Below are 25,357 nucleotides of genomic sequence, written 5' to 3' on the forward strand. Positions count from 1 at the left end.
GGACTGTTCCTCTGGTATCTTTCGCCCCTCCTTTATAGTGATAACAGGGAGGATACAAATGATCAATAATTAAACGTAGCTTTTGTTTGTAGAATCTTAAATATTAGAGTATATTGAAAATTGTTTATTTTAAGGTCTCCTTAGTATAAATATAACATAATATTCTTCAAAAGGGGGGTAAGGGGGAAGGTAGGAAGGCAAAAAAGGGGTTTGTAAAATGAAAATTCTGACCAAGCAAGAGTCAATAATATGACCAGGCTCTAAACTAGACTTAAATTGAAGATTGACTTTGACCTATAAAGGTTTACTTTTATGAATTGTGACTTGGATGGAGAGATGTCTCATTGGCACTCATACCAAAATTGATATTTTACCAAACAAAATGAAGATAGTTAAAAGTGTACATTAAATCTAATTTCTGCGTGCAAAAAAGTAATATTAGATCTTATTTTCTTTTTAAGGCCATACACAACATTCTAAAAGGCCATTTTGAAAATATTATGCGGTCAAGAAACAAATCAAAGCAGTTTACTCCTTGCAGCCATCGTTCTTATGCAGTACCACAATACAATTTTTTAAAGTACCCCCCTAACTTTGAGTAACAAAAGTCATCTTTGTTGATAGTCAGCATATTAGATAATGTGATGAAAATTTGAAAATAAATCCCAAAATAATTGTGTCAAGTTCAAGTTTTAACTGACTAATTGGTTTCAGACATTTTTGGGTAATAATAAGTGAAATAAAGGACACCAAGCTGTGAGAAAATCTAATGCTGAGATCAATTTATTTTTAAGCATGTATGCAGAACTTCTTTCCATTGTAAATTGTGAATGCAAAAGCAAACATTATGGCTTCTTTATTTTAAATGTACTTCTCGCATTAATATCTAAATGTCTTGTTTTTGGTGTTGATGTAGCTTTAGGCTTCAGTAAATTTATTCACTTTGTTAAAGGCATGTGTACCTCTTAATATTATAATACAACACCAAAGATTAAATCAGGTATAATACAACACAAGAGAAATATTCAATCAACAAGTTTATTTTGTTAGTACAACAGATCACAGACATTTAACAAATTATGTTTAAATCAATCTGTCCATTTACCAAATAATAACTGATATATCATGTAAACTGGAATGTACAAAATAACTATGTGATCAGATAAAATTTCTAATTGAATCAGTGAATAAAACTTTTATTAAATTTTGAAATTGATAGTAAATAAAGAAAGAACAGAAAAGTGAAGCTAAAACCATGTATGTGTTCATTCCAGTTTCTCAATTTTTGGTATCACCACTTTTTTTTTTAATAAGGACTTTTTATGCAGATGTACAATGGTTTTAATGTTGTTCAAATTCAAGCATAATTATATATTCCCACCATTAAAAATAACAATTTAAAACCATAACGTCTTAGTTGTTTCTATTTACAATAATGGATACACTGACAAAAAAACATCATCTCAATAATGGTAATTTTGACATTTAAACCAGGTTTGAATATACCATTGAAAATTTATGTTTTTGGTTAAATCTTTATTTAACTTGAACAAGTCATTCTTATATCAAGATTGAGAAATGTCTACTGCCTCAAATTAATCGTCATATGTTCTGTTAAGCTTGAAACTAAGCTAGATAAAACATGTACATGAATTATGAACAATATCTTCTCAACTTGCATGATGAAATCTTTTCAAAGGAAACCTGGAATTAACAGCACAAAAGTACAATCTATTTATCTGTATTGTTAATTTCAATGGTATTTTAAAACAAGTTGTATTTTGACATTGATGATGTATAAAAATTGTCAAATGCTTTGTAATATACAAACATGAGCACACAGAACTGACAATCAGATTAAAAATATTCTGAAACATCTGATTATAAAAAATTCATCATTAGCAATGCAACACAAAAGCAAGATATGAGAAAAAGATCTAAAATAGTCAATCCTGACATACTGGACTGTCAAAGAGTATGATTTTAGAATCGACTTTTCAATGTTGATTTTTGTCTATTTTAAAAACTAAATCTGAAACACATGCTTCAGACAAGAGACTAGGAAAGCAATGAAGAATTCAGCAACTGTAGCAACTATTTTGGCCATACAAGACCTGTTTAAGGGGGTAGACCTTGGTTCAGGGAGATAACTCTATAAATCAGTAATGCGTTTGTAAAAGTCAAGTTTCACCAATGTTTTTTAAGCATTTTCCTGAAACAGAGTGGAAGTAATCTATTCTACCTAGAAGCTTAGAAGATATTTATGAAAGTGGTTGACACAAACATACTGGTGATTTTATGAGTTATCTCCCTTAACCTAGGTCTACCTCCTTAATGTAGCACTTAACAATAACAAAGAAATAATATATCTTTCAGGTTTTTCAAGACCAATATACAATTTTTGATTTGTTGAATACATGTTTATCTACACAAGAAAATATCCTACAAGAGTTTGGGTTATAAGATATCTAAAGTTGTTTCCCTTTACAATTTACAAGTCATCACACAGTTGTGTCCCTTAGATAGCATCAATATCAAAGTCGTCTTCTTCTTGTTCAACTTTCTTTTCTTCTTTCACTTCTCCAACTTTACCAGAATGGGAATACACAACCTGTAACACATAAGATTAACATATTAACTCTAATTTGAAATGTAATATTGACAGTTAAATGCATTTTACAGTACATAATAAGGACAACAGGATTAACAATAATATTGGACAGTACAACAACCTAACAATTGGTGCAATAAACGACTTTGCCAAGTTTATTTTTCGGACTAACCAGTGGTTTAAAATGATTGTCAAAAGTTAGCTGTGACTTTTATTTTAAAAATGTGTATATAGTCTTTTTTTTTTATATTTGAAAATTTTAAATAGCAGTCACCTAATTACATGTTAGTATAAATGGTATGGATGAGATTGTGGGGGTCCACACATTCAGTGGCAGCAAAGGATAACAAGCAACAAAGGTCTGAATCAGTTATATAAAAAAAAAGAGCATTGCTACAACTGTTTACAAAAATTTTAAGAGAACACTTTTGCCACTTTGATCATACAAGTTTAAACTTTAAGAATCCTTCTTTGTTCTGTAGTTTCATTACCACTCTTGAGATACAAATTGTGTGGCTAAAAACAAATTAAAAATTGAATATTCAATCAAGTAATGTAATTTCATGTATCCTTTCTATGCAGACTTTTGCAAAATCATGAAATCAAACATCCATTCAACATACACTCCCCCCTCAAATGACGGATATTAGTATCCATTAAAATAAATGAATCTGTGCTAAATTATTTATATTATACAACAGCACTAGTTTCAAAATTAATCAAAATATATATTTAGTCGAACTCATTTAATGGAGGACAAAACAACCACTTAATACTTCTAATCTTGTTGGTTTTAGTCCACTATTTTTGTCGAGCCTTCGACTTTTGTCGAACAAGCGAGACTAAGCGATCTTACATTCCGTCGTCGTCGGTGTCGTCGTCGGCGGCGTCCACAAATATTCACTCTGTGGTTAAAGTTTTTGAAATTTTAATAACTTTCTTAAACTATACTGAATTTCTACCAAACTTGGACAGAAGCTTGTTTATGATCATAAGAAAGTATCCAGAAGTAAATTTTGTAAAAATAAAATTCCATTTTTTCCGTATTTTACTTATAAATGGACTTAGTTTTTCTGCGAGGAAACATTACATTCACTCTGTGGTTAAAGTTTTTAAAATTTTAATAACTTTCATAAACTATCCTTGATTTGTACCAAACTTGGACAGAAGCTTTTTTATGATCATAAGATAGTATCAAGATGAAAATTTTGTAAAAATAAATTTCCACTTTTCCGTATTTTACTTATAAATGGACTTAGTTTTTCTGCGAGGAAACATTACATTCACTCTGTGGTTAAAGTTTTTAAAATTTTAATAACTTTCATAAACTATCCTTGATTTGTACCAAACTTGGACAGAAGCTTGTTTATGATCATAAGATAGTATCAAATGAAAATTTTGTAAAAATAAATTTCCACTTTTCCGTATTTTACTTATAAATGGACTTAGTTTTTCTGCGAGGAAACATTACATTCACTCTGTGGTTAAAGTTTTTAAAATTTTAATAACTTTCATAAACTATCCTTGATTTGTACCAAACTTGGACAGAAGCTTGTTTATGATCATAAGATAGTATCAAGAAGAAAATTTTGTAAAAATAAATTTCCACTTTTCCGTATTTTACTTATAAATGGACTTAGTTTTTCTGCGAGGAAACATTACATTCACTCTGTGGTTAAAGTTTTTAAAATTTTAATAACTTTCATAAACTATCCTTGATTTGTACCAAACTTGGACAGAAGCTTGTTTATGATCATAAGATAGTATCAAGAAGAAAATTTTGTAAAAATAAATTTCCACTTTTCCGTATTTTACTTATAAATGGACTTAGTTTTTTTGCCAGAAACGAAACATTCACTCTGTGGTTTAAGTTTTTAAAATTTTTATAATGTTCTTAGACTATCCTGGATTTCTACCAAACTTAGACAAAAGCTTGTTTCTGATCATAAGATATTATTCAGAAGCTAAATTTGTAAAAAAAAAATTCACTTTTTCCGTATTTTACTTATAAATGGACTTAGTTTTCCTTCCAGTTAACATTACATACAGTCTGCAGTTAAAGTTTATAAAACATTTATTAGATTCATAAACTATCCTGAATTTTTTACCAAACTTGGAAGCTTCTTTCAATCAAAAGACAGTATCGAGAGGGAAATTTTTATTGATGTTTTTCCTCATTTTTGTTGAGTCTGCCATTAACAGCAGAAGTAGGCGAGACACTGGGTTCCGTGGAACCCTTACAAATTTTTTACCTCTACATTTTCATCATCCTCATCCTCCTCGTCACTATCACTTTCCTCTTCCTCCGCCTCTTTCAACCACCTGATGAATGGCTGAGACTTGTTGTGGATTTCTTCTGCTAATTTCTTGTCAACATATTTTTTAGAAACCTGAAACAATAAAATTTTCCATTACAGTTTTGCATCTTACTTATATCTAGAAACTGATTCCGTTTTCTTATGCTATTGCACTTAAGTGTATGTCATAATTTCAATTCAATAAGATATTGCAACTGCCACAATCACATTAAAGGCTCTAAAACTTTCTGTTGATAAACATATCTATCTTTTCATTTTAAATTCGAAAATAATTATATTCAATATCAACAAATCATTTTACCTTGTCTCCCCAATCAATTAGGACCTTCTCATCAAGAATGTCAAAATCATACAATGTCTTCAGTATGTGTGGCATCTTGGGTAACAAATCATCTTTGTGGACACCAACTAACTGTTCTAATCCTCCCAGCAAGTACTTCTGGGCTTTGTCATTCTCATAACAAAACTGAAAAAAAAACCCACACAAATAACTATTTAAATAAATAGCAGTGGACCATATTTTTTTCGTTTCTTGTCCTGGTTCTAATATAATCCTAATATCTACCACTGAACATCATTGTTCCTTGAACAATTATTTAAATTAATATTAATATAGTCATAGTGTCTTCTATCCAGTGTAGACGTGTTCGTTTTATCAAATATCAAGATACAAACTCTGCATGGCTTTAACTAATATTTTGATAAGGAATGGCCTAGAGATTTGTACATGAAGGCAATTATAAAAACTTTTACATATGAAAAGCATATACATTTAATGGCTACTTTGAACTATCTAAATTTTTGTTCTGTTTTCATCATTCAACGATTTTTTTCTCATGTTAATGTGACCAAACCAGTGATTCACTGAACCAACACTTAACACAGTCCATGGATATTAAAATAAAAGTTTCATTTAACAAAATTCTACAAGACTCCACTCTATATATTGAAACATTTTACATACCTTGAGAAACAAAACTTTATACTGTTTCAGTTGTAGAATAATTTTGTTATTCAATAGAAGTTCAACAAGAACCATGGTAGCCTTATCTTTGACTTCTAGTCTCTCTGCTTCACTGAAAATATCCTTCATAGCTCCCACAACACCCTCACTGCTGTTAATTTTATTCTACAATACAAATAAATGATAATGTTTAGTTGATACTTACAAATTAAATATTTTCAATTGCCTAATATTTATATTAGTTCGTATAACTTTTCTTCCCTTTCTGTTAGTACTTTGAATTAAAATAAAACAAGACCTTTTTTCCATTCATTGAAGAGTAGTTATCAACTACATATTTGTTAAATATGTTCCTAAATTAATTACTCTCAGATGATTTGATTGTGTTTATTTATACCAACCAATAACTTGAATAAGTCTTATTCATTGTCTTCTTGTCAACTTAATTGGTTTCAGAAGGGTCATCACACATAAGATTTTCCATATAAACCTCTTTAACCATTGATATGTTAAATTAATAGACCACCCTAAAAACCTGAGAAGTGTGTTTTAGTTGTTTAAAGAGATGAGATCAAATGGCAACCCTACTTACTCAGAGTTCGCGAAAAGTGGTGGTCCTCAGGATTTTACCACCAAAATTTTGCATAGGACTGACACAATTTTAGTATTTTTCAATAGATTAATAGTGAGGACCAGCAGATTTTCTTCAAGGACCACCAGGGGAAAAAAGACTTCGCGAACTCTGCTCAGTTGCTAGTAAAATTTAAGGTGTGTGATTAATGCTCCAGTCCAATATCTATTTTTTCAGAATGGAACCAAAATTTTTCCTTTCGTGGCATGAAGTATGCTATTTACAAAACTATGATAAACATTAACCTTCCTATTCTTTAGTATTTATATATGTGTGTTTACTTCCTACCTTCACAAAATGATAAAAGATATTGAGTCTTTCCTCAATAGTTTTCTCCAGATCATCAGTAAATGCCATTTGTTTGGCAGCTTCACTGAGTTCCTCCATTCTCTGTTTGACAGCATCTTCACTAAAGTCTTCTCCCCAATCTTCATCATCCTCTTCCTCGTGATTCTAAAATAATGAAAATCATTTTTTCATTCAAGTGATTACAGCATATTTGCATTATAAAGCCTACATGTACCCACAAGATAGTGTGCAGTTAAAAATATATATCTGTACATATATTGCTTACATCTACAGCATTTAGACTCGGGTGGATAGTCTCATGGCAATTTTTCAACATCTACTTGATTTTCATATGTAAGTATGTATTTTTTTTATCTTTATATTTACATCAAAGTTGACAGTTCAATCATCAGATTCATGTAGGGGAATCCAACATAAGTGTCTCATCATTTGTATATTAGGTAGGAAGGGAATTTTTTTAATACAATATTCTTAATATGTTTAATAAAGATATATTTTAACCTTTTAACCCTTTCCTCCATGGAATTTATTTTCTTACATACTTGATTTGCATAGGATTTTTTTAATAAAAAAAAATCATCAGGTTTAAAGTATTAATGCATTGTGAAAATGAATATTTCATCAATGAAATTCAAATCAGATATTCTTATGAATATCCTTTTCATATTGGATGCTAATTTTTATAAGTCTGATGCAGACATTTTGTAGTAAAAGCGTTTCAACTGAGGTACTACACATGCGTCATTATGGAGGAAAGGGTTAACAGTACATTACCAAAAATGTCCTTATGTTAATCATTTTAACAATGTCCTTTTCAAAGTTGAAACTTGTTTAAATATGTCTATACTGCTACCAGCCTTATTAAGTGTTGTCCAGTTATAAAAAGGACTATTGTTAAAAGTGTCGACAAAATAAGCAAGATTTACTTGTAATAGTCTTATATCAGCATTTGGAAAAGAAAGGATAGATTGTGAATGCACAAAATGCAAAATTTCAGTTGTACAGTTCATGTTATTTTGGGCTGACAGCATTGTAAAAAGCTTTCAATTTACCTTAATTACTGGAGCATCGATGATGCCACCACTAGCTCTTTGAGCAGCCATTTGTTCCTGAGTATTAACTTCTGGACTTGCTCTATCATCATCTTTCTCCTTGTCAGATTTTTTACTCTTCTTCTTTTCTTTCTTACTTGCTTTAGTTGGAGTTGCTGCTGGATCCTATAAATATCAATAAAAAAATATAACATCATTTTAACTACAACAGTTTTTTCTTCGTATTTCAGTATATTGTTTCAAATGTCAGAGGACAAGAATATTATCTGTACATGAACATGTAATTGTAAAGCACAAAAGTAATGAAGATTTTATCATCAGTAGGTAAAAACTTAATCAATATGTCAATGATTGAAAATGCTTGTGTGGTAGAAACATCATCCAATCCTTAACCAGGTGCTCCGCAGGGTGCAGCTTTATACGACCGCAGAGGTCGAACCCTGAACAGTTGGGGCAAGTATGGACAAAACATTCAAGCGTGATACAGCTCTGAATTTGGATTGTGATCAAAGTTTTGACATTACATGGTTTTTTTTTTACACAAAACAAATGTCAAGATTTTACAAATCATTTAAAGATTTCTTCTTCAAACTTTTTAAATCTAAAATTAAATAGTTGACACAGCATAGGTTTCTGACACAGAATGAATGTGGTCTAATGAACTTAAAAGTTTTTTTTTTGCCTTTGAGCAATTCACTATGCTGTTGAATATTAATCCTCTCAAAAAAATGTTTGAAGAAATTTTCTTTTTATTTATGAAATCTGAAATGAGAAAAATTTAAACCCCCCCCTTTTTTTCACATCCCCGTTTCCCTTTTTCCAAAACTGATATCAATTCAAATTTCTAATGGAGTTTGCAACAATAACTACTCTTTTAAATACATCATAAAATATTAAAATGTAAAATAAAGTGCTTGTTATCACTGAATGGTAAAGATTGGTTGGTAGTAAAAGTGAATATACATTGTTTATTGTATAAAACAATAAAAAAAACTTCATCAGCAACATTTTATATTGGCAAATTTCCAATGAAGTTATTTACATAAAGTTATTGGCAAATAAAAATAGAAAATGACATCATAGTCATGTCTGGCAAATGTCCAACATACATTATCTAAAAACATTTTAGATAAGATAAGGAAAAAAAGCTTCATCAGCAACATTTTATATTGGCAAATTTCCAATGAAGTTATTTACATTAAGTTATTGGCAAATAAAAATAGAAAATGACATCATAGTCATGTCTCACAAATTTCCAACATATATTATCAACTACTATTCTATACAAAGAAAGATAACTCCAATTGAAAATTAATTGCTATTGCACAATATGGTGCAATTAGATATTTCTTGCTATTGTGCAATACTGTGCAATTGAAAATTTCTTGCTATTGCACAATACTTGATATGGAATCCTGATTTGGACCAACTTGAAAACTGGGCCCATAATCAAAAATCAAAGTACATATTTAGATAACGCATATCAAATAAGCCCAAGAATTTATTTTTTGTTTAAAATCAAACTTAGTTTAGTTTTGGACCCTTTGGACCTTAATGTAGACCAATTTGAAAACTGGACCAAAAATTAAGAATCTACATACACAGTTAGATTTGGCATATCAAAGAACCCATTTATTCAATTTTTGATGAAATCAAACAAAGTTTAATTTTGGACCCCCATTTGGACCAACTTGAAAACTAGGCCAATAATTAAAAATCTAAGTACATTTTTAAATTCAGCATATCAAAGAACCCCAAGGATTCAATTTTTGTTGAAATCAAACTAAGTTTAATTTTGGACCCTTTGGACCTTAATGTATACCAATTTGAAAACGGGACCAAAAATTAAGAATCTACATACATAGTTAGATTCGGCATATCAAAGAACCCCAATTATTCAATTTTTGATGAAATCACACAATGTTCAATTTTGGACCCTTTGGGCCCCTTATTCCTAAACTGTTAGGACCAAAACTCCCAAAATCAATACCAACCTTCCTTTTATGGTCATAAACCTTGTGTTTAAATTTCATAGATTTCTATTTACTTATACTAAAGTTATGGTGCAAAAACCAAAAATAATGCTTATTTGGGGCCCTTTTTGGCCCCTAATTCATAAACTGTTGTGACCTCAACTCCAAAAATCAATACAAACCTTCCTTTTGTGGTCATAAACCTTGTGTTAAAATTTAATTGATTTCTATTTACTTATACTAAAGTTATTGTGCGAAAAACCAAGAATAATGCTTATTTGGGCCCTTGTTTGGCCCTTAATTCCTAAACTGTTGAAACCAAAACTCCCAAAATCAATCCCAACCTTCATTTTGTGGTCATAAACCTTGTGTCAAAATTTCATAGATTTCTATTAACTTAAACTAAAGTTGTGTTAAAATTTCATTGATTTCTATTCACTTTTACTAAAGTTAGAGTGCGAAAACTAAAAGTATTCGGACGACGACCACGCCAACGTGATAGCAATATACGACCAAAAAAATTAAAATTTTTGCGGTCGTATAAAAATTGAACCCAATTTTTTTAATCACATCCCCCTTTCCCTTATTCCAAAACTAATCTCAATTAAAATTTCTAATGGAGTTTGCAACAATAACTACTCATTTAAATACATCATAAAATATTAAGATGTAAAAAAACTGCTTGTTATCACTGAATGGTAAAGATTATTTTAATTTATCAGTTGGTAGTAAAAAGTGAATATACATTGTATATTGTATATAACAAAGATTTAAGTTGATTCTGGACAAAGAAAGATAACTCCAATTAAAAAACAAGAAGTAATTGTAACAGGATGCTGTTACGAAGTCTCCCAAACAAAGCTCCCATAACTCGCCATCTATATGGTCCCATGTTCATTTGATTTGATTTTTTGTCCAATACAAGAAAATATATGGCTTACGGGTGGGGATCTCCACCATTTACAAGTATTCAAACAGGAGGGGGTGGTGGTAACCCCAGAGGTTTACCTACATTTCATTTGATTTGTTTTATTGTCCCATACAAGAATATATGTGGTTTAGGGGTGGGGATGTTGACCGTTTACAAGTTTTCAAACAAGAGGGGGTGGGGTGACCCCCTCGGGACTTCCCTTTTATTTCATTTCATTTGTTTTATTGTCCCCTATAAGAATAAATATGGTTTAGGGGTGGGAATCTGGACCATTTACAAGATAATAGCACATTCTCAAATTGAACGGGGTGGGGTGACCCCCAGGAACTTCCAGTTAATTTCATTTGATTAGTTTTATTGTCACATACAAGAATAGATATGGTTTAGGGGTGGGGATATTGACCGTTTACAAGTTTTCAAACAAGAGGGGGTGGGGTGAGCCCCTAGGGACATCACTTTTATTTCATTTCATTTGTTTTATTGTCCCCTACAAGAATAAATATGGTTTAGGGGTGGGGATCTGGACTGTTTACAAGATAATAGCACATTCTCAAATTGAACGGGGTGGGGATGACCCCCGGGGACTTCCCTTTAATTTCAATTGATTTGTTTTATCGTCCCATTCAAGAATATATATGATTTAGGGGTGGGGATCTGGACCGTTTACAAGATAATAGTACATTCTCAAATTGAACGGGGTGGGGGTGACCCCCAGGAACTTCAATTTAATTTCATTTGATTTGTTTTATTGTCCCATACAAGAATAGATATGGTTTAGGGGTGGGGATGTTGACCGTTTACAAGTTTTCAAACAAGAGGGGGTGGGGTGAGCCCCTAGGGACATCACTTTTATTTCATTTCATTTGTTTTATTGTCCCCTACAAGAATATATATGGTTTAGGGGTGGGGATCTGGACTGTTTACAAGATAATAGCACATTCTCAAATTGAACGGGGTGGGGATGACCCCCGGGGACTTCCCTTTAACTTCATTTGATTTGTTTTATCGTCCCATTCAAGAATATATATGATTTAGGGGTGGGGATCTGCACAGTTTACAAGATAAAAGCATATTCTCAAATTGGAGGGGGTAGGGATGACCCCCCGGGACCCCCCTATATTTCATGTGATTTGTTTTATTGTCACATAATCATTTCTGAAGACTGCATGTATCTATCACTTACAGTTTTCAAGTTATATTCATTTGAAAATTTTATAAAATAAAATCCCATAGGGTTCTATAGTAAACCCTTCCCTCCTTTCTACCCCCCAAAATACCCCTTAATAGACCCCAATGCACAAACGAAACATTGATGGCTCACCTAGACATGTTAGTCTAACATATTGTAAAATCCTAAGTAAATCTGACAAGCCGTTTAGGAGAACCGCTGCGGACAAGTTCATTTTTAAAGTGGCGGAAGAAGAAGAGGAAGAGGAAGAATAACTAGAATTGCCATTGCAAGCAATAGCGGATGTCACCCTTCCCCCTATTGCCACTAAGCGGTCGCCATTTCAAACTTGTTTAACAGTAAATGCACAAATATGCATGGCTATTCATCTTTTTGTAAATTTTCAGTATATTCAGAGCATTTTAAAGTATTTCACATTTATACCGTTTCCATGGCAACGGCAGCCATTTTGAAAATTTCAAAGTCAAAAGTCTCATCTTAACTTGTCAGTTACCAATAATATCAAATTTTATTAAGTTAAAACCATTTTGAGAATTTTTGACATTTTTGCAGTTTCCATGGCAACCGTGGCCACTTTGGAAATTCCAACTTCAAAAGTCATATCTAGACTTGACAGTTAACAATCATATCAAGTTTCATCAATTTTGAAGCATTCTGAAATTTTTGCTCCTGTATCCATGGTAACATAGTAGTTCCAATGTTTATCAAATTCATTCAAAACCTGTATATAATGGACAACTATATTGCATAAAAATTTGATGATTTTAAGTTCAAGCATACCAAAGTTGTTCACCAAACCCAGAAGTTTTTGGAGCATTTTGACCTTTTTGCATTGTTTCCATGGAAACGGCAGACATTTTGGAAATTCCAACGCCAAATTCAACATCTACCAAAGTTGCTCATCGTTATGCTAAAGTTTCAAAAAAATTGGAGCATTTCCATATTTTTGAAATTTTTGGTGTAGTTGCCATGGCAACATAGCAGTTCCAAAATGTGCCAAAATCATCCAAAACCAGTATATAGTGGGCACCTACATTGTATTAAAATCTAAAGATTTTAAGCTTAAGCATTCTCAAATAATTCAAGGAACTCCAAAATTATATTTTTTCACCATTTTTCCGTTTCCATGGTGATGGCAGCCATTTTTTAGTTCCAAAGTTGCACAGACTCTGGGGAGTCAGGGTTCCTTGTTATAGTGCACCATCATTCGGATTGGTACTTTTGGCTCTGAGAAAGCGGGCGGACAAAATTAGGTGGAAGTATAATAATAATAATAATACAGAAAAAGAAACAGAGGAAAAGCAATATGTCACCCGACATTGTCGATCGGGTGACATAACTAGAATTGCCATTGCAAGCAATAGCGGATGTCACCCTTCCCCCTATTGCCACTAAGCGGCAGCCATTTCAAACTTGTTTAACAGTAAATGCACAAATATGCATGGCTATTCATCTTTTTGTAAATGTTCAGTATATTCAGAGCATTTTAAAGTATTTCACATTTATACCGTTTCCATGGCAACGGCAGCCATTTTGAAAATTTTAAAGTCAAAAGTCTCATCTTAACTTGTCAGTTACCAATAATATCAAATTTCATTCAGTTAAAACCATTTTGAGAATTTTTGACATTTTTGCAGTTTCCATGGCAACCGTGGCCATTTTGGAAATTCCAACTTCAAAAGTTATATCTAGACTTGACAGTTAACAATCATATCAAGTTTCACCAATTTTGAAGCATTCTGAAATTTTTGCTCCTGTATCCATGGTAACATAGTAGTTCCAATGATTATCAAAATCATTCAAAACCTGTATATAGTGGACAACTATATTGCATAAAAATTTGATGATTTTAAGTTCAGGCATACCAAAGTTATTCACCAAACCCGGAAGTTTTTGGAGCATTTTGACCTTTTTGCATTGTTTCCATGGAAACGGCAGACATTTTGGAAATTCCAACGCCAAATTCCACATCTACCAAAGTTGCTCATCGTTATGCTAAAGTTTCAAAAAAATTGGAGCATTTCCATATTTTTGAAATTTTTGGTGTAGTTTCCATGGCAACATAGCAGTTCCAAAATGTGCCAAAATCATCCAAAACCTGTATATAGTGGGCACCTACATTGTATTAAAATCTAAAGATTTTAAGCTTAAGCATTCTCAAATAGATCAAGGAACTCCAAAATTTTATTTTTTCACCATTTTTCCGTTTCCATGGTGATGGCAGCCATTTTTTAGTTCCAATTTTGCACAGACTCTGGGGAGTCAGGGTTCCTTGTTATAGTGCACCATCATTCGGATTGGTACTTTTGGCTCTGAGAAAGCGGGCGGACAAAATTAGGTGGAAGTATAATAATAATAATACAGACCAGATGCTCCGCAGGGCGTAGCTTTATACGACCGCAGAGGTTGAACCCTGAACGGTTAGGGCAAGTATGGACACAACATTCAAGCTGGATTCAGCTCTAAATTTGGATTGTGATTAAATAGTTGACACAGCATAGGTTTCTGACACAGAATGAATGTGTTCTAATGAACTTAAAATTTTTGTTTCTCTTAGAGCAATTCACTATGCTGTTGAATATTAATCCTCTCAAAAAAATGTTTGAAGAAATTTTCTTTTTTATTTATGAAATTTCAAATGAGAAAAATTGAACCCAATTTTTTTAATCACATCCCCCTTTCCCTTATTCCAAAACTAATCTCAATTAAAATTTCTAATGGAGTTTGCAACAATAACTACTCATTTAAATACATCATAAAATATTAAGATGTAAAAAAACTGCTTGTTATCACTGAATGCATGGTAAAGATTATTTTAATTTATCAGTTGGTAGTAAAAAGTGAATATACATTGTATATTGTATATAACAAAGATATAAGTTGATTCTGGACAAAGAAAGATAACTCCAATTAAAAAAAAATCTTGCTATTGCACAATATTTTGCAATTAGATATTTCTTGCTTACTATTCTGGACAAAGAAAGATAACTCTAATTAAAAAAAATTTTGATATTTCACAATATTGTGCAATTAGATATTTCTTGCCATTGCGCAATACTGTGCAATTGAAAAGACTTGCTATTGCACAATACTTAATATAATAATTTTAGATCCTGATTTGGACCAACTTGAAAACTGGGCCCATAATAAAAAATCTAAGTACATTTTTGGATTCAGCATATCAAAGAACTTCAAGATTTCAATTTTTGTTAAAATCAGACTAAGTTTAATTTTGGACCCTTTGGACTTTAGTGTAGACCAATTTGAAAACAGGACCAAAAATGAAGAATCTACATACACAGTTAGATTTGGTATATCAAAGAACCCCATTTATTCAATTTTTGATGAAATCAAACAAAGTTTAATTTTGGACCCCGATTTGGACCAACTTGAAAACTGGGCCAATAATCAAGAATCTAAGTACATTTTTAGATTCAGCATATCAAAGAACCTAACTGATTCATTTTTTGTCAAAATCAAACTAAGTTTAATTTTGGACCCTTTGGACCTTAATGTAGACCAATTTGAAAACGGGACCAAAAGTTAAGAATCTACATACACAGTCATGACAGTTAGATTCAGCATATCAAAGAACCCCAATTATTCAATTTTGATGAAATCAAACAAAAGTTTAATTTTGGACCCTTTGGGCCCCTTATTATGTTGGGACCAAAACTCCCAAAATCAAACCCAACCTTTCTTTTATGGTCATAAACCTTGTGTTTAAATTTCATAGATTTCTATTTACTATACTAACGTTATGGTGCGAAAACCAAGAAAAATGCTTATTTGGGTCCCTTTTTGGCCCCTAATTCCTAAACTGTTGGGACCTAAACTCCCAAAATCAATACCAACCTTCCTTTTGTAGTCATTAACATTGTGTTTAAATTTCATTGATTTCTATTTACTTAAACTAATGTTATTGTGCGAAAACCAAGAATAATGCTTATTTGGGCCCTTTTTTGGCCCCTAATTCCTAAACTGTTGAGACCAAAACTCCCAAAATCAATCCCAACCGTTCTTTTGTGGTCATAAACCTTGTGTCAAAATTTCATAGATTTCTATTAACTTAAACTAAAGTTATAGTGCGAAAACCAAGAAAATGCTTATTTGGGCCCTTTTTGGCCCCTAATTCCTAAAATGTTGGGACCAAAACTCCCAAAATCAATACCAACCTTCCTTTTGTGGTCATAAACCTTGTGTTAAAATTTCATAGATTTCCATTCACTTTTACTAAAGTTAGAGTGCGAAAACTAAAAGTATTCGGACGCCGGACGACGACGAGGACGACGACGACGACGACGACGCTGACGCCAACGTGATAGCAATATACGACGAAAATTTTTTCAAAATTTGCGGTCGTATAAAAAAGAAACAGAGGAAAAGCAATATGTCACCCGACATTGTCGATCGGGTGACATAATAAAAATAATAAGAACTGACCAAAAACAATAAGTCTCCAAACTTTGTTTGGGAGACTTAAAAATCTTGCTATTGCACAATATTTTGCAATTAGATATTTCTTGCTTACTATTCTGGACAAAGAAAGATAACTCTAATTAAAAAAAAATTTGCTATTTCACAATATTGTGCAATTAGATATTTCTTGCCATTGCGCAATACTGTGCAATTGAAAAGACTTGCTATTGCACAATACTTAATATAATAATTTTAGATCCTGATTTGGACCAACTTGAAAACTGGGCCCATAATAAAAAATCTAAGTACATTTTTGGATTCAGCATATCAAAGAACCCCAAGATTTCAATTTTTGTTAAAATCAGACTAAGTTTAATTTTGGACCCTTTGGACTTTAGTGTAGACCAATTTGAAAACAGGACCAAAAAGAGGCTGTCACAACGACAGCAAACCGGATTTATTAACATTTATTTGTGTCCTGGCAATATCACAAGAACCATTACTGATGAATGGTGAAAGTGAAAATCGTCAATATCAAATTTGACCTCCATTTTGTCATCAGTATCAACATATTAAAATTTGAAAAGCTTAGATTGAATGGTTCATGAGTAAATGCAACAACCTGAATGGAAACGCCATTTTACAATCTTTCAAGAACCATAACTCCTGAACGGTAAAAGTCAAAATCGTCATTATTGAACTTGACCTCTATTTTGTCATCAGTAACAACATATTAAAATTTCAAAAGCTTTGGTTGAATGGTTCATGAGAAAATGCACGGACACGACGGGAAAAACCATTTTTCAATCTTTCAAGAACCACAACTCCTGAACGGTAAAAGATTGAACTTGACCTCCATTTTGTCATCAGTAACAGCATATTAAAATTTCAGAAGCTTTGGTAGAACAGTTCATGCATAAATGCACGGACACGACTGGAAACTCCATTTTTCAATCTTTCAAGAACCATAACTCCTGAACGGTAAAAGTCAAATTCGTCATTATTGAACTTGACCTCCATTCTTTCATTAGTAACAACATATTAAAATTTGGGAAGCTTTGGTAGAACAGTTCATGCGTAAATGCACGGACAACTCCATTTTTCAATCTTTCAAGAACCATAACTCCTGAGCGGTAAAAGTCAAAATCGCCATTATTGAACCTGACCTTCGTATAGTTGTCAGGAATAACATATCAAAATTTTAAAAGCTTTGGTTAAACGGTTCATGAGTTAATGCACGGACAACATTTGATTGCCGCCCGCCCGCCCGCCCGCCGTACATCCCCAAATCAATAACCGACATTTTTGTCACAAAAATCCGGTTAAAAATGAAGAATCTACATACACAGTTAGATTTGGTATATCAAAGAACCCCATTTATTCAATTTTTGATGAAATCAAACAAAGTTTAATTTTGGACCCCGATTTGGACCAACTTGAAAACTGGGCCAATAATCAAGAATCTAAGTACATTTTTAGATTCAGCATATCAAAGAACCTAACTGATTCATTTTTTGTCAAAATCAAACTAAGTTTAATTTTGGACCCTTTGGACCTTAATGTAGACCAATTTGAAAACGGGACCAAAAGTTAAGAATCTACATACACAGTCATGACAGTTAGATTTGGCATATCAAAGAACCCCAATTATTCAATTTTGATGAAATCAAACAAAGTTTAATTTTGGATCCCTTCAGCCCTTATTCTGTTGGGACCAAAACTCCCAAAATCAATACCAACCTTCCTTTTATGGTCATAAACCTTGTGTTTAAATTTCATAGATTTCTATTTACTGATACTAACGTTATGGTCCGAAAACCAAGAAAAATGCTTATTTGGGTCCCTTTTTGGCCCCTAATTCCTAAACTGTTGGGACCTAAACTCCCAAAATCAATACCAACCTACCTTTTGTAGTCATTTACATTGTGTTTAAATTTCATTGATTTCTATTTACTAAAACTAAAGTTATTGTGTGAAAACCAAGAATAATGCTTATTTGGGCCCTTTTATGGCCCCTAATTCCTAAACTGTTGAAACCAAAACTCCCAAAATCAATCCTAACCGTTCTTTTGTGGTCATAAACCTTGTGTCAAAATTTCATAGATTTCTATTAACTTAAACTAAAGTTATAGTGCGAAAACCAAGAAAATGCTTATTTGGGCCCTTTTTGGCCCCCAATTCCTAAAATGTTGGGATAAAACTCCCAAAATCAATCCCAACCTTCCTTTTGTGGTCATAAACCTTGTGTTAAAATTTCATAGATTTCCATTCACTTTTACTAAAGTTAGAGTGCGAAAACTAAAAGTATTCGGACGACGACGACGCCAACGTGATAGCAATATACGACGAAATTTTTAAAGGAGTATGTTCAGTAAGGTCCTTAAATGGCCCCCTTTTTTAGTGTAAATTTCAAATTCGGATTTATTGACCAATATCACAATAAATTGTAGCTAATACAGTGACTTGATAGGAAATAAGCCATTTTGTTGAAAATTTTATGATTCTACGTTACATTATGACGTCACAAGTTGCACTCATATTGATTTTCACGAAAAAATCAATGAAAATGGGTAAATTTCAATAGATTATTGGACAGGAAACATAGAGCGCATACGTCGACAACAAAGTTCTTTTAAAATAATGTTTGTGAAGACATTTCATATGTTATATTTGAACATTAAGTTTGTCGACGCCTGCGCTCTATGTTTCCTGGGCATTAATTTGGCTGAAATCCCGCTCATTTTGTCAAATTTCACCAAAATCCTTTATCTTGACCTTTTTGGGATGTAAAAATCAACGTCTTAGACTTAAAATTTGACAAAAACAGTTCTGTTTAACTTTCTCACATGTATTTAAGGCAACTTAAAACATTTATTGGCTTGTAACTATGAACTTTATAATTGGGGCCAAATATGGCCCTTACCGAACTTACTCCTTTTGCGGTCGTATAAAAAGGCATAATTATCAAAAAAAATTATTCAAGTTGTGAATATTTTTTAAAACATTTTTTATATCTGAAAGATTCTTCAAGACAAAAATCGGCAATATATCAGTCTCCATAAAGTGAGTTCTCAGTTAGTTCTTTCTATCCTTCCTATCTTGAGGATAATTTCCATACCAGGTGATAATTAATGTCCAAAACAAACATGTAAACAGTTTTCCAATTGTAGTTTTACCATGCTTAAGGGATCTTTCTTGATAAAAGGTGTGAAATTCTCTCAAAATTAAAAGTAAAAATAGTATGCAGTGTGAAGTCTTGCTATATCTGGAATATTTTTATGATAAAGGTGTGATTTTTTTTGTTGGTCAAACTAAAGGTGCAAATAGTATTCCTGTTGTAGTGTTGCTATATCTGTTACATTTACTATGAGAAAGGTGTGATTTTTTATCAAACTGACTGTTTAAATGCTATTCAGGTTGCAGTCTTATAGTGTACTGAGGATAGTGTTCCCCATAATACCTTATAGCACAATGGTGCTATCTAAAGATATTTTGTAATAGAAATCTTATGTATGTGGTGCTATTTTTGAATTCATGATGGTGAATGAAAACATGTGAACGATTTCTTGCTTACCATATCTGGAGGATTCTTGATGATAAATGGTGTTAGTTTATGTCTCATATCAACCATTCCATTATAACCACAGGCAATACATCTTTGTCCTATTGTCTGTTTCTTCTGGGACACACTCTAGAAAGGTACAAGAAAAAATAAATATATATTAAGGTTGATTGCATCATGATACAAGGTCAAAATTAGAATGTCATATTTTCAGCCCCCACTCTTAAACAAACAAAAAGAATTAAATCCTGCAACAAACTAAATAAATTTATTATTTTACCATTTTGCATGTTTTCATCGGATAGCTGTAGTCTGTTTTATATTTTACGGCTAATTAATTTCAAAGTATTGAATTGGTTGATCAGAACTAAACATAATTTTACTTTTCGATACTTTTCCAAACATTAAATTTCTAGAGGTTAAACAGTCTTTGACAGAGAGCGGTTTTCAGAATGAAAAAAAAAGTTACTAAAGCTGGAGTTATATTTCTCAAAGAGAGGTCAGTTGGATCATGGAATCAGCCAACTGTGACTGGTTAGTATATTTCCCTAATGAATATTGATAATTGGCATTTTTATACTTTTCAAAAATAAGAAATATCTTAGCAAACAATTTTTTGTAAGAGTTCTAAATATCAAGCCCTGCAACTTTAATTTCAAATTCGTTTTACAGGGAGTTATTGTGCATTATAAGAAATATCTACTGATACATACCAATACAGTTTCTGGATTATGGCATTCTGGACACAAGACAAACTTCTTAATAAAGATATCCAATAGTTGTTGAAGTCTAGGAGAATCATGTGAGCCATTAACAATGAATCGGTCATTTTTCAAATCAACTTGAGTTTGAGCGCCAAGTTCACATCCAAAAAATTTGGTTGTATCTGAAATACAAATTTGAAACTGACATGAATAACACATTTTTAAATGGAGTTTGTAATTTGATAAATTAAAAATTCCAACATCATGAATGCCAAACATTTTAAATTATTTGATGAGAAACTTATCAAGTAACTAGCAGAACATATTTCTCAACCAAATTCAAGTGCTTCAATTATTTAATAATACAATGTATATTAAGATTCTCTATGAAAATAATAAAATAAAACTTTCCTTTATCAACTCTTTCAGTTGTTATTTTCACTTCAATTTGTAGGCTGTAAAAAAAACCCACTATTTCTCCCGTACTTTTATCATATGTTGTACTTACATGTTGGTGGTCTTGATAAAGCCTTTGCAACTTCAGGCATGTTGACAATAACTGTTTTAATTCCATTCCCTTTCCCTTCGACCTACAAAATAGAAAATATGCATGAATAATTTAATACACAATAAATTGAACAAAAAAATAATTATCAATTACGTTCATTCAATGGTACATACATGTGTATAGAATACAAGGTTTTAACTGAGATATTTTTATTGGTTCTTTAAATTCCTTCAGTCAATTTTATTTCTGGTGCTGACACTTCAAGGAACTATTACTCAATGGTCTAAAACAGATATCCAATAATTGAAGTCAAATTTTTAATTTATTTTCATTTTTAAATATTTTTTTCAATTTGTAAGTACAGAATGCTCAATTTTCAATTTTATAATTTAAAACTTGTTTCTTCATTTTATTTTGTGTACACTACATATGTTATGCTCACTCTTGTACTTATCTTAGTCTATTTTGTGTTTCAATTTCAATAATGAGATATTCATTTGAATCAATCCCATAAAAACTTTTTCATTTGTGTACTTCTTTGGTTGTTTAAGTTTACATTTTAGCACAGTATTGCCATTCACTCAAATCAGTTTTGTATTTGAAAACATTTTACTGTCTGGCCATTCACATCTGCAATATGCTGTTTATTCAGAAACAAAGACCTTTATTTATAATAATACAAAGTGAATGTGACTGAATTTTGATTATATTCATAATAATAATACTTATATTTCCCTTCTTTTTTCTGTAGTGTATTTAAGGGAAATAGAGTTACAACAAGGATAAATTTGATAAGGCAGAGAAAAAAAAGATCGATGTTTCCAGTAACCCGACCGACCCTGTTTTTTAGCCCCGACCCTAACTTTTTTATTGGATCTTCAAAAAAAATAATTAAAAAATTGTATCAACCGACCCCGTTTTTGACACAGGCTTCTGATAGATGACATAATATTTTTTCTCTCTTGCTTCTACTTGCATAGAAAGCCAGTAAAACATTTTATTAATGTCAAAAGGTATTCCAAATAGGTTAAAATCCAAGAAATTTGCACAGCAGGTGCTTCAAAAACATTGCAAATGGCACACTTCCGGTTTTTGAAACTAATTACGGATCCGGACTTGGAAAAACCATGATAATTTTCCAGATTTCATTTACGATGTCAAAAAAAAAAAAGAATTCCGACCTACCGACCCTATTTTTCAAAATGATGTTACCGGAAACATATCTTTTTTTTTAGGCCTAAGAATTATCACAATAAACAAATAAGTTAAAACATTTATTTTCTCAATTGCAAATGTCAGGGTTTGAAATTAGCAGGCGCACTTGCCAATGGCCCCTAAAATTTGGTGTTGGCTACTTGAATATCTGCTTTTCATGTACAGGACTATATATGTGGGCTACAAAATTTAAGCTGTGGGTTACAATTGCCAGTCTTAAATTCAATCCCTGATTGGGCTCTTGTTTATCACAAGAATTTTTTGGGGTTGCAAATATGGTGGAACAATCCTAATTGATAAGTTTTGGTCACGAAAGAGCCTAGAAAAATATACAATCCAGTTTCTTTACCTTGGCTATGATCCTAGGCATCTTATAACGGTAGAACGGGTCATTAATGTCGCTGTTGATGTTGATACTAGCCATAATGATATTAAATCTTTTATACTGTTTTTACCACTCCCCGTATAATATAAATGACAACAAAATCTTTGGAAATTCATAAAACTCAATAAGTGACTAATAGTCCGATTGTGTTCTTGTGGTTCAATTCTTCTCGAGTGCCACGGCAATGGCCCTGAAAAAATAATAAGAAAATGTGTTTCACAAAAGCTGAAATAAGAGTGGTTAGATACAGGTTCGAATAGTATTTTATAATGCAGAGCTCAAATTGTAAATATTGTGCAATAAAGCATCTCCCAGTAAAGGAGCCAGTCTTAACAAAAAGACAAGTCAAGGTTGTAAGAATATTTCAAAGTGCTTTTCTCTTGGCCTAAAAGGGCAATTGACTTATAACTCTGCGATGTCAAAGGGATAAAATTTTACACTGGCCTTATCTCATTCGGAAACATGAATCCTTGTTCAGACATTCAACTATACTTGACGTAAGAGCAGCAAATATCAATTTGAAAGTCTTCAGTACATTGACCATCCTGTAGGGGATACGTAATTCCCACAACTTCATGCACATTAAAAAATTATCAAGATTATCATCCAAAGATACGCCATAACAATCAAGTGGAACAAATTATGAAAATAAAAATTCAAAGACCAGTTTTAAAACTTGTCTCTAGTGATTTGTTTGTAGGAGACCTGATGTTTAGCAAGCCAACTCCATGACAATATACAAATGTACCTTTTACTTTATTCCATGTTTGCCATATGGACACATTCAGTCAAGGTTGTTAAGTTGCCAATCAAAATTGCCATATACATGTAGTATGAAACAATAATTTTATGGAATGTGGAATAAATTGTCGACATTTCCCATGTTTCACACTAACTGTTTTATTTTTACCAAAAGGTTAAAAAAATATTTCAAGTACAGAAATAACAACTCAATTATCATATTAAAATTCCAAACATCTTGATTACTCTTGACAGTGTTGAAAGATTATTAAACAAAATGTTTCAAATATTTAATAACAGGTGTGGTGAGTTGGAAATAAATATTAGAAACTCTGTATTATTCCACAAGGTAAGATAATGTTTTCACAAGGTCTTGCTGTCTGCTACGTGTCAGCCAATCCCATTCCATAATCTGCCCACGTGTTACACAACTGTACAGTATGGCGCAATATTGTGACATCTCACCAACTTTCTGTTTCAATAAAATAATTAAACACATAATAAACTTCATAATTATTTAAAATAAACTTACTGTCTAGGCGCAAAAACTTCATACGACTAATGATTGCTGAGGTAATGAAAATCTGGCGTTTTGCCTGGGAACTAGCAACTCCCAAATATGTCAGCAAAAATTCCGTTAATCTGCTTCCCGTGGAATACCAGAATCTGAAAAACAAAAGAAAACAATGTAAAGTTTGTGTTGACGAATTATGAGTATCAAAGAATAACATATTCCAAAGTTTTAGACGAAAATTTGTTCGTAGACCACAACCGACCTTCAGTGAGTTCTGGTTGCGCTGATAATGAAATTACCCGGATGACGTTGATGTAATGTGTTCGACTGGTATTTATTGGATTATCTATAGAGCTGAGAACACAGTTTTACAGTTGTGGGTACCAGCCATTAAGTCGAAAGAATGTGGTATGATTAAACGAAAGATTTTTTTTGTATCATTTAAGAGGGGGAGGGATGTACGTCACATATCAGGATGCTTTAAGGGCATACGATACAGTTTTGATCCTGTATTTACAAGTTGATGAAAATTTTCATATAGGCTATTTTAAACCTGATCAAATCAAATATGTTAAAAAAAATATACCTTCATGTGCTACTTTTTGAGTAAATTGGAATTCAAATTTCAGATATTTCCTTAAAATACGGATGTGTGGACATATTTTTCCTTTCGATAGAAATACATAACTTTTATGTTTTAAAAGATAAACACGATCTGTTTTTTGTTAAATTATTTGTAATTTGTGTGTTATATAAATATTGCATAAATTTGTACATTTTATTTTTACAAACTTATCAAATGATCATGAATGTAGGAAAAAACCGTAATTTTTGGATGTATATTTATCTAATTTTAAAAAATTGCACTATTTACGTTTTCGTGAAAATTGGTACACATAATCTTCTTCCGTAATCAAACCAAATGTCATTTTTAAAAATAGGGGTCCATGAACTCGTTTTCAAGTTAAATCAGTTTGAATGCTAAAAAATAGCCGAAAACTGCATCTTTTTCCGATAAGTCACCGTTTGACGTCGCGAAAATAACAATTTACGTTAGCAACGTCATTACCTCCCCTGTAACTGTATCGTATGCCCTTAATGCAAAACTTATATGATACAACAATATAGAAGTAAATTATTTTTTATATCGATTCAGGAACCGCTAGTGGGATTCTACGTTATTAATTGTCGCTACTAAAAAACAATTATTTGTATAGTTACAAATCCTTGTAAAACCCCTTAAAATGAATTACAAGTTTGAGTATAATTATGCTGCAGTGGCTATTTTTCATGCAACACGGTTATTATTTCAAAAGCAACTTTGATTCTAA

The 25,357-nt window shown here is 31.9% G+C and overlaps 1 protein-coding gene across 2 annotated transcripts; it reads right to left on the minus strand.

The window, feature by feature from the left end:
• Positions 1 to 1,024: 1,024 nt before the first annotated feature.
• LOC139515939 (eukaryotic translation initiation factor 5-like) lies at positions 1,025 to 24,433 on the minus strand. 2 transcript variants are annotated; one of them, XR_011662874.1, is made up of 13 exons: positions 24,289 to 24,433; positions 24,045 to 24,178; positions 22,736 to 22,961; positions 21,172 to 21,253; positions 20,673 to 20,845; positions 19,972 to 20,088; positions 7,886 to 8,050; positions 6,813 to 6,977; positions 5,894 to 6,058; positions 5,231 to 5,395; positions 4,864 to 5,001; positions 2,328 to 2,611; positions 1,025 to 2,114 (listed from the first exon to the last, which is right to left on the minus strand). XR_011662874.1 is itself a non-coding variant. In XM_071305710.1 (12 exons), exons 3-12 carry the CDS (start codon positions 22,808 to 22,810, stop codon positions 2,519 to 2,521), a joined length of 1,338 nt encoding a protein of 445 aa, XP_071161811.1. In that variant the 5' UTR covers positions 22,811 to 22,961; positions 24,045 to 24,178; positions 24,289 to 24,414; the 3' UTR covers positions 1,025 to 2,518. The 2 variants fall into 2 exon arrangements, 1 of the variants encoding a protein (XP_071161811.1); XM_071305710.1 differs by having other exon boundaries at positions 1,025 to 2,611; positions 24,289 to 24,414.
• Positions 24,434 to 25,357: the final 924 nt, after the last annotated feature.

The sequence above is a fragment of the Mytilus edulis genome, chromosome 3 (genome assembly GCF_963676685.1).
Source record: "Mytilus edulis chromosome 3, xbMytEdul2.2, whole genome shotgun sequence".
NCBI lineage: Eukaryota > Metazoa > Mollusca > Bivalvia > Mytilida > Mytilidae > Mytilus > Mytilus edulis.

Excerpts from the sequence above, each read along its gene's own strand:
- LOC139515939 (XM_071305710.1), bottom strand. The coding sequence starts at position 22,810 with ATGGCTAGTATCAACATCAACAGCGACATTAATGACCCGTTCTACCGT. Across the intron at positions 8,051-19,971 it reads TCAAGAATCCTCCAGATATG|GATCCAGCAGCAACTCCAAC; the intron begins GTAAGCAAGAAA and ends TGATATTTATAG. Across the intron at positions 6,059-6,812 it reads TCTTTTATCATTTTGTGAAG|AATAAAATTAACAGCAGTGA; the intron begins GTAGGAAGTAAA and ends TTTGTATTGTAG.